We start from the raw sequence: 10652 nt of genomic DNA, 5'->3' as shown, positions 1-10652 counted from the left end.
TTATCTGGCTTGGGTTAAGTTAAGCTGGATTGGGTTGAGTTGAACTGGGTTGAGTTGAGCTGACTTGGGTTGGGTTGAGCTGACTTGGGTTGGGTTGAGTTGACCTGAGTTGAGTTGAGCTGAGTAGGGTCGAGTTGAGCTGAGTTGGGTTGAGTTGACCTGTGTTGGGTTGAGTTGAGCTGAGTTGGGTTGAGTTGAGCTGAGTTGGGTTGAGCTGGCTTGGATTGGGTTGAGTTGACCTGGGTTGGGTTGAGTTGAGCTGAGTTGGGTTGAGTTGAGCTGGGTTGGGTTGAGTTGAGCTGGGTTGGGTTGAGCTGGCTTGGATTGGGAATTGACCTGGGTTGGGTTGAGTTGAGCTGAGTTGGGTTGAGTTGAGCTGCGTTAGGTTGAATTGAGCTGGGTTGGGTTGAGCTGGCTTGGGTTGAGCTGACTTGGGTTGACTTGAGCTAGCTTGGGTTGAGTTGAGCTTAGCTGAATTGGATTTAATAGCTCTATAGTACTCTTGTTCAAGTGCTTGCTGGATGTCTCTGTTCCTTACGTGTCTCTTATTTCCTTCTCTGGGATACACAGGGAGTCTGCAATGTTCTTTTCATGGCAGCCATGGTGATCGCAAAGTGCAAGAGAGAAAATGTTTCAGTGCCACGCAGCTCCAAGGCTCTGTGCAGTAAGTCCACTCATGCCTTATTAGCTAGGGAAAGTCTGGCAAGTCTCCCAGCAAAGGACCTGGTCAGAGTTGGGCTGGTCACTGCCCTGGTCACTACCCTGCAGGTCACATTAAGTGCAGCAAGTCTTGTACAGTGGGGTTGAGGAGGGTCCCCTGTGCAGCCTCACACTGGGGCTGAAGGAGGAACTGCAGGATATTTGGCTTAGAAGGAAACATTTGCTCTCAACTAAACACTTTAATATCATACAGAGAAAAATTCTGTCCTTGATTGCTAACCCTAAGAATATAGGGATAATTGTCTGTTGCACCTGAGAAGGAAAGTGCTCTTCAGATCTGCTAGGTGTATATTTGGGCTCATCAGGGAAGAAGTATGCATTTTTTGTTTTGTTTTTATTTTGGGAACACACATGGTGATGCTCAGGGATTACTCCTGGCTCTATATTCAGAAATGACTCCTGGAAGTGCTCAGTGGACCATATTGGATGCTGGGGATCAAACCTAGGTTGGCCATATGCAAGGCAAACAAGTGCATTGCCTGCTGTGCTATCATTCTGGTCCAAGAAATATCCATTTTTCAAACAAGCTTTATTATGGTGATGAAAACTATTTGTTGATTTGTGTTATGCCTACATGTCAGTGGAGAGACCATTTTTTTTTGGATTAGAATTAATTACCTCAGGAGTTTTGTCTGTATGAATACTTGATTAATGTCTGAATGTACTTTGCAAACTTTTAATTTGAGTGTTTACAGGTTAAGCTTTGCTAAAAAGTCAGTTCTGAAAATGTGTGTAAGGGTATAGGCTGTTTTTTTGTAGATTATTCATTTACTCTTTTTTTTTTTTTTTGCTTTTTGGGTCACATCCAGCGATGCACAGGGGTTACTCCTGGCTCATGCACTCAGGAATTACTCCTGGCAGTGCTCAGGGGACCATATGGGATACCCTCTCCACTCCACAGGCAGTACTGAGGGGTCCCTGAGGCTTTGGTGTCTCTCAGGCTGGCGCCCTGGACGATTGAGAGCTGGGGTCTGAGGGTGTGCTGCTCAGGCATTGGAGACCATGAGGGCCAACCGGATGGCAGTCAGGGGCCTCTAAGGCCATAGTCAGTGATGCTCTAGGGACCATGTGGCACCAGGTTGAGTCCAGGTAGGGTGACGCAAGGCATGTTCCCCAGCCTCCATACTCCCTCTGCAGCCCGTGATATATTTTATCAACCCAACTCAGACATTTTCTCTCTTCTTAACTGTAGGAATATGTCTGTGACCTTTAGTGTGAGTATGTGTTTGGGCCACAGCTGGCATCTGTTATGTATGTTTGTGTGTATGTGTGTGTGTGGTGAGGGTGTAACACACCAGGAGATGTTTGGACATGACTTCCAGTGTGCTTGGGGACCATGTGGTGCCAGGGATCCATCAGCTCCTGTACCAAATCAGTTTTGCTGTCTCTGCAACCCTTTGATTATTCTCATTAGGTCTCAAGTCATGTTCATGGGTCAGAATAAAATAATTATTTATGCTTTAGTTATCACTTATTAGGACTATTACTTGTGCTGTAGTTATCATTTGTGATAACTACTGTGACTTTAGTTATCGTGGGTTTTAATTTGATTATTTCTAGAAATCCCCATTTTTTTTGCTTTTTGGGTCACACCTGGCGATGCACAGGGGTTACTCCTGGCTCTGCACTCAGGAATCACCCCTGGCAGTGCTCAGGGGACCATATGGGATGCTGGGAATCGAACTTGGGTTGGCCGCGTGCAAGGCAAACGCCCTACCCGCTGTGCTATTACTCCAGCCCCTAGAAATCCCCATTTTAAGGTGACTTTGTACAAGGAGAAAAATAAGATTTATTTTTAACTTTTTTGCTGTGCTTTTGGGCCAGACTCAGAAATGTTCAGGAGTTACTCCTGGCTCTGTGCTCAGAAATTACTCCTAGTGTTGCTTTGGGGACCAAATGGGATACCTGAATTGAAAACAAGTTGGCTACATGAGATGCAAATGCTCTACCCACTGGACTATCTCTTCATCCCTTAATTTTTTTTAAAAGATAAGATTTTCCCATTCTTTTGTGGCTCGTAAGTGTGGTGATTGGGTGTCCAAGCACCTGTATAACATGTACCTTACTTAAGCTTTGCTATAACATTACTACATTATCTGTATGCTGACAAAGAAAAAAAAAGTCTTCAAATTTCTGATTTTGTCATTCAATATTTTATAGCATTTCTGGTATTTAAAACGATGTTAACCCTGCACAGTTTATGTCTTGTGTGTCACTGTCACTGTCACTGTCCTCCCGTTGTTCATCAACATCTCCACTGTGAAACTTCTGTTACAGTGTTTGACATATCGAATACATCACAGGTAGCTTGCCAGGATTTGCTGTGCGGGTAAGATACTCTCAGTAGCTTGCCGGGTTCTTCGAGAGGGTCGGAGGAATTGAACTCGGGTCGGCCATATTGACCACTTGCAAGGCAAACACCCTACCCGCTGTGCTATCGCTCCAGCCCATGTCTTGTGTGATATTGAGGAAAGACAGTTGTTCTTAAATAGAATTTATTTTTATTTAATTTACTTGTGGGGCCTCTCCTAGTGTTGAAATCCAGGGCCTTGAACATTTGAGGCATGTGTTCTACCACTTAAATCACATACCTGGGCCCTTAACTAGTGTTTAAATTTAAATATTATTTTTCATGGAATATTTATTTCTTTGAGTTCTCTCTCTCTCTCTCTCTCTCTCTCTCTCTCTCTCTCTCTCTATCCTCTCTCTTTTTATTTTTTTGGTTTTTGGTCCACACCTGCTGGTGTTCAGTGCTACTCCTGGATCTGTGCTCAGGGGGCATTCCTGGTGGGTTCAGGGAGCCATGTGTGGTGCAGGGTAATTAACTGGGATTAGCCGCATGCAAGGCAAATGCCCTACTCACTGTCCCATTTCTCTGTCTCTTTGTGAATGTTCTTTGTCACAGTTCATAAGCTCTTTTTCCAAAACAGGTTGCTATTTTACCAAAAAGAGTAGAGTACAATCTCAGGTATTATTACTAAACTCAAGTGATATGTTCCTTGGACTTGATTATATGTATTTGTAATTTAAATTTTATTAATTTTGCTTTGCTGCATGTTGACTTTAGGTTGATCTTGCGACCACTCACTACTTTCGGACTGGAGTGATAGCACAGTGGTAGGGCATTTGCCTTGCGTGCAGCCAACCCGGCCAAGCCGGGTTTGATTCCTCTGCCCCTCTCAGAGAGCTCAGCAAGCTACCGAGAGTATCTCACCCACGCGGCAAAGCCTGACAAGCTACCCGTGACGTATTCAATATGCCAAACACAGTAACAACAAAATGGAGACATTAATAGGCCCACTCGAGCAAATCGATGAACAACGGGAGGACACACAGACAGACAGTTTAATTTTGCTTTAAATATGTAGGTAGGTGAAGAGACTGGAGAGGCAGTACAGCAGGAAAGGTGCCGGCCTCACACATGTCCCAACCAGGTTTGATTGCTTGTACCCCATATGTGCCCTGAGCCTCGCTAGTAGTGACCCCTGAGCACAGCTGGATGTGCCCCCAAAATAAAACAATACACCAACCCCCCAAACTGAAATGAATAGATAAAATATATTTCCTACTGTAAGATAATATTGCTTTGTCCTTTCTCCCTTGCCACAAGGAACTCAGGTTTTTTACAGTGCTCCTGAGGCACTTCTATTCCATTTTGCTTATCCGTAAACTCTTCTCTGTGCTCTCTTCCCCAACCAGTTAATCAGCTTTTCTCCTAATCAGAATCTGTTAATTTGTAAGGTTAGATTCTTCTAGGACACTGAAATTGTATTGTAAGTTAATATTGCCTTTCTCCTCTCCTTATGTCTTTTGAATAGTTTAGTTTAATGCATTGTCCTTTTTGTATAGATACAGGAAGACCGTTAATATTATGCTTTGTAACTTAGGATTTAATTGGCTTTGATTCACTCCCGGGCATCTGCTTTCTCGACTTAAGTCTCAGTTGCCCTTAGTTCCTAGCACCCCAAAAGCAGGGTCCCAACGAGGGACTGAATGGACCCAGGGCAAGCTGTGAGCAACCCTGGCATCGAAATGGGCCAGGCCAAAGTGCCATGATTCTTAACTATAAGTTAAGAGCTTGATCATAGACAAATGCTGTCATGATCCAAAAGTAACGATGGGACTAGGGATAGGAAAGACTATCTGGCCTGAGCACTGTAGTCTGAGATCAAGATGGCCCTAGGAGAGCAATTCTATAAGTTTAAGGTATTTCTTACTGTATCCATAAAAAAGGATTTATATTACATATGCTTATATGTTTGTTGGACAAGGAGAGGAGAAACACACCCAGGGGATTCCATTCTAGGGTGGGTCATCCTGCTGAGAGAGTATCTGTCCTAGAAGTGGCTTTCCCCGAGGGAAAGAACTTTACCCCTATTGATTGTGACCACACCTATGTGTAATTGTTACCCCAACCCCTCATGCTTTGGGATTTAACTAGACTGGAAGAGTGGGCTGGGGGATCAGGATCCAGACTCCAGAAGGAGAAGGAGAAAGGGGATCCAGATTCCAGAGTGAGAAGGAGAATGAAGAGGGATTGAGGAGGAGAATGAAGTATCATGGGGGAGGAAGAAGCAGGAGGAGAATCAGAGGAGAAAGGAGATGGGAATGGAATAAACTGCAACTAAGACCAACCAGCTTGGTCCTCATTTCCTTCCTTCGCCTGCCCATCGCCTTCGACCTCTCCGGGATGGGGGAAGAGGCGTGAGACTACCGAACGCGGGCAGTGGGAGAGATAGACCGGTGCTGCAGTCCTTTTTGATTTTACACATCTGGCATCCCTGCGTGCTGTCTGTGTGTGCACAAACCTCCAACCGGTGCGCAACTAAAGATAAGAACAGCGCTCGGTAGACCCCCACGCTAGAAAAGTTTAGTGGGAAAACTAAGATTTTGTGGCGCATTGAATTTAAATACTAGCCATACTCTCCCACTAAGATGGGACAAAAACAGTGCCGCATGAAGCCCTTTAAAAATCTTTCTCGACAAACTGAACGTGGCCATTTTTTAAAAAATTTATTGAACTGATTAAGCATTTTGCAAAGAGAACTGGACTTCGTGTTTCTCCGGACCAACTTCAGTCCTGCCTAAAAACTGTTTATAGCTTTTCCGCAAAGGGATACTAGTAATCATTGCCATGGAACACAGGCAGACCTATGGGAACACTCGGGAACCACTCTTGGAAAACCTGACTAGCGAGTATGACTTGGATCTTTTCCGAAGAGCACAAGCCCGGGCTTCAGAGGATTTGGAGAAGTTAAGGCTTCAAGGTCAAATCACGGAGGGGAGCAACATGATCAAAACCATTGCATTTGGTCGCTATGAGCTCGATACCTGGTACCATTCTCCCTATCCTGAGGAGTATGCACGCCTGGGCCATCTCTACATGTGTGAATTCTGTCTAAAATACATGAAGAGCCAGACAATACTCCGCCGACACATGGCTAAGTGTGTGTGGAAGCACCCGCCCGGTGACGAGATCTATCGCAAAGGCTCAATCTCCATGTTTGAGGTGGATGGCAAGAAAAACAAGATCTACTGCCAAAACCTGTGCCTGTTGGCCAAGCTTTTTCTGGACCATAAGACATTATATTATGATGTGGAGCCCTTCCTGTTCTATGTCATGACAGAAGCGGACAACACTGGCTGTCACCTGATTGGGTATTTTTCCAAGGAAAAGAATTCATTCCTCAACTACAATGTTTCCTGTATCCTTACCATGCCACAGTACATGAGACAAGGCTATGGGAAGATGCTGATTGATTTCAGCTATTTGCTTTCCAAAGTGGAAGAAAAAGTTGGTTCCCCAGAACGTCCACTCTCAGATCTGGGACTCATAAGCTACCGCAGTTACTGGAAGGAAGTTCTTCTCCGTTACCTACATAATTTCCAAGGCAAAGAAATTTCTATTAAAGAAATTAGCCAGGAGACAGCTGTGAATCCTGTGGACATTGTTAGCACTCTGCAAGCCCTTCAGATGCTCAAGTATTGGAAAGGAAAACACCTAGTTTTAAAGAGACAGGACCTGATAAATGAGTGGATAGCCAAAGAGGCCAAGAGATCCAACTCCAATAAAACCAGGATCGAAGCTGTTTAAAATGGACCCCTCCGAAGGGCACTTAAAGTGACTCGGTACTCTGAGCCAGCGAACCCCAGCAGTAGGAATCCATACCCTAGGGATCTGTCTGTCATTTCTGTTGCTCTCGTGATTGGCAAGTACAGTATCCTCTGGGAAGGCCCCCCCACCCCTCAGGACTGTCCTCGCTCTGACCTTCATGCACACTGCATACGCTGGTTCTGAGGAACTGCTGTTTCGGCCTCAGTGAGGTTGCCCAGATGGGATCTCTGTTAGACTTGCGTGCAGATCCCGCGTAGCACTGACCCAAGGTGTTCTGTTTTGGTACTGTACCTGTCCAGTCACTGGTTCTCTCCTCATGTTCTTCAGCCCCATGAGGTTGTATTGTGTCTTTTAAACTTGGTAATAGTGCTTCTTGCTGCCTGGTCTCACCAGACCTCCCAATTACGGTTACCAGGATCATCTTTCTAGTTATTCCTTACCACCTGTGTTTCAGAGGGGCAGGAAGCTGAGTGTGTGTACTGAGAGGGCTCCGTGCCCTTGGGATTTCATCTCACTTGTAGTTCTCCTCCCCACCCCCCCACCCCCGTTTTTGTTAAAAGATCTGCTTTGATTCATATCAGGCTGACCAGAGCCAAATATTTTTGAAGATTCTTCAGAGATGAGTTAGGGTAACAGCACATAATCTGAAGGGGATGGAGAGAAGAATTCATAGGTGTTGATTCTGTGTTTGGATTTGAGTTCCTCTGTGGGCAGTGGGCAGTGCCGTGGTAGAAGCAATTGAATACTTTTTTGCCTCACCAGAAAGTATCCAGTGGTAAATGTTTTTTCTTTACTCCCTGCCCCTTTTTACATTTGCAGGTGCCAAAATAAATTCCGCCTCTCCCTTTCATGCTGCATGGTAACTGATTAATTACACCACAAAACTTTGTCACCTGTCTCAGGCTGACATGGCACACCCATCCTTCCTCATAAGTTGCATTGATTTTTTTTGTCTGCACATCCTTGGAGACGTAAAACAAGATTGAAAATGACATCCGTATCCCAGCCCATGACTCAGCAAGGCAGAATGGCCTCCCTGCCAAGGTTCACTTCCCTGTGAAACCGTGCCCCGTCCCCGCTGGCCTAGGACGAAAATGCTTATGTCCTCCGCCAGCTCCGCCCTTGTTTCCGCTCTGGGTTTTGCCACACCATCCTCTTCTCTGGTCTCTATTTTGGGTGGTGTTCATGTGAAGGCAAAAGTCCTCCCTCTAATTTCTCTCCAGCCCGTTATAACCTGCTCTCTTGGGGTAGCTTTTGATGTTGGACATGTCACCCTTCTCAGCCTGGTCTCCTCCAGCACTGCTGTCTTCACGGGGTGCCCTCGCCACAGTCCCAGCTCTGGTCGTTTGTGCCTTTCTCTGTCATCTCTGTACACTACTTAGACTCACTGTGGGTTGGGGGAGCTCATTTTAAGCATGTTCAGTGGCCGCTCCCTGCCCATCTCAGTGTCACTGTCAAAATGTATCCAAAAGCAATTTCATGGTGGGGGGCGGGGGGTTTCTTAAGGGCCACAGGCCTTTTACAGAAGCTAGTCCTTCCCCACATGTGCTGGAATGTGCTGTTCTATATTACTCTTCAATAAAGCATGTTCTCTGCTCAAAAAAAAAAACTGTTTATAAATTCATCTTTGGTTTCCAGATAAGGGTACTTTGGAGCCTTAGGCTTGGGAAAAGATTAAGGGAAATGTCTTCAGGGAATTTATTATTATTATTATTAATTATTATTATTTTGCTTTTTGGGTCACACCTGGCGATGCACAGGGGTTACTCCTGGCTCTGCACTCAGGAATTACCCCTAGCGGTGCTCAGGGGACCATATGGGATGCTGGGAATTGAACCCGGGTCGGCCGCGTGCAAGGCAAACGCCCTATCTGCTGTGCTATTTCTCCAGCCCCTCTTCAGTGAATTTAAAGGAGCTAGAATACCCTAACAATTCTGGTAACTTGGGAAATTGTTAACTCCATTTTAAGGCTTTGGAAGGTACCTCCGAGGAGGAGGATGTTAGATATACTATGGGAGGTTTTCCTCAGGAGTTAAACAGAGAGGATTTTAAGATTAAGTATGAAATGAAGAAAGTTCCTACTACTGAGAGAGCCTTACCCTCTGCTCTTCCCATATTCAAGCCTTGAAAGAAGCTGGATACTCAATGCTTGGCTACTCTCGTACCCAAGCCTCAAAAGCAGCTCAAGACATTCCCAGTGGAAACATGTTCTACAAGCAAAAATCTCTCTGCCACTGATGAATTAATGTTCCCTACTGATGTCAAGCCAGAGAGACCCCCCCCCCACCTCCTCTGTATGACTCCACTTCCAGTGTGTCAGAGGAAAGTGATGCATATGATGAGCCAGCTACCACTTCCTCAGATTCCAAGTCTGAAAGTGGCTTGGTACAGAAGGCTTCTCACAGGAGCCACCACTCTTCAGTCATGCGGCCTCCAAGCTACTCGGGACACACTCCCGATAGAAGCTCACAGCTAAGACCTCTGGACCATAAGTGATCAATCCCACCCAGACCCCACGAGCTTCGTCTCTTTTTTCCCATCCAGCTGGAGAAGAATCAGTCTCCATCTTATGAAGGGTTAAGAATGGATTCACTAAGTAATTTCAAAAAGGCCTGTGCCTCGTACAGACCTACATCTCCGTACTATAGGGAGTACCTTACAGGCTGGAGTAAAAAGGCTCACTGGGTACCTCAAGAATTTCACATGGTTGCTAAGAGGTGCTTAAGCCCTTCTCAGTACATGCAGTGGAGGATGTGGTTCAGTGATGAGGTCAAGGCAAAACTTTAGAGCCTAGGCCATGCTGGAAGGAAATTTTCAGGAATTAAAGTGACTTGAGATGTTAATAGGTGAAGGAAAATGGCACGACCCTAAAAAGCAAGTCAATATGATTGCCACTCAATGCCTCTTTTGAAAACCACAGCACCCAAAAGGAGAGAGAGAACAAAAGGGAATGCCCTGCCACAGAGGCAGGGGAGATGGGGGAATGGTGGGGGTGGGAGGGATGCTGGGATCAGTGGTGGTGGAGAATGGGCACTGGTGGAGGGATGGGTACTCGATCATTGTATAACTGAAACCCAAGCACAAAAATTTGTAAGTCTACAACTGTACCTCATGGTGTTTCACTAATAAAAATAAATAAATAAATAAATAAATAAATAAAAGCAAAATTTAAAAAAAAAGCCAAGTCACTTTGCTTCATGTTGTTTTTGCTCATGTCCCTGTGGGCCTGGGAGAGGATTGATGCAGATGTGGAATTTAAAGGTGTTGGGATCGGGAGTTCCCTAGCCCTGGGAGGCGCGGAGAGACCAGATAGACACAATTCCTGCAGGAGTAAAAAAGGGGTTTATTTAGACCAGCATGCTGGGGCTCCACAACATAGGCCAGAATGGGCAGTGGCTGAGAGCCTCGAGCTTCTTCAAAGGGGGTCTTATATAGGCCTTCACTGGCCCTTACAGCAAGGCCCGCACATTTCATAGCCAATAGATTTGTAACAACATATACTTTCTTAACCAATCCATTTAAAAGTACCTCACTCCTTAGCCTATAGATTCAAAGATCAGCATTTACGTACATCAATTATCAGCACAAGCAAGGTTATAGCCGGAATCATTAAGCCTTAGGTAATCTCCCTTGACCATCCACATTTTGAGTTACCCAAATCTGCAGGGTGCTTTAGTGAGACAATACACTCCAGGAAAGGGCAATTTCCCCCAACCACAGCATCCTGAGTTATCCTTTACCCAAATCTGCAGGGTGCTTTACTGAGACAATACATTTCAGGAACAGTAAATACACCTGAATCCTGTCACACTTGGTT

At 45.3% G+C, this 10652-nt stretch overlaps 1 protein-coding gene and 1 non-coding gene across 2 annotated transcripts; both read left to right on the top strand.

Moving 5' to 3' along the window:
• Positions 1-2722: 2722 nt before the first annotated feature.
• LOC130026219 (small nucleolar RNA U13) lies at positions 2723-2829 on the top strand. Its single transcript, XR_008792840.1, has one exon. It is a non-coding gene; the product is annotated as a small nucleolar RNA U13 (small nucleolar RNA).
• Positions 2830-5854: 3025 nt separating this feature from the next.
• On the top strand, positions 5855-7251 carry LOC130026096 (histone acetyltransferase KAT7-like). Its single transcript, XM_056116794.1, has one exon. The coding sequence runs from the start codon at positions 5855-5857 to the stop codon at positions 6812-6814; it is 960 nt and encodes a 319-aa protein (XP_055972769.1). The 3' UTR covers positions 6815-7251.
• The last annotated feature ends 3401 nt before the right edge of the window (positions 7252-10652 follow it).

This window comes from Sorex fumeus, unplaced genomic scaffold, assembly GCF_029834395.1.
Source record: "Sorex fumeus unplaced genomic scaffold, SorFum_2.1 ptg000033l, whole genome shotgun sequence".
Taxonomy (NCBI): domain Eukaryota; kingdom Metazoa; phylum Chordata; class Mammalia; order Eulipotyphla; family Soricidae; genus Sorex; species Sorex fumeus.
The sequence above is the reverse complement of the archived record's forward strand: the minus strand, read 5'-3'. Positions and strand labels throughout refer to the sequence as shown.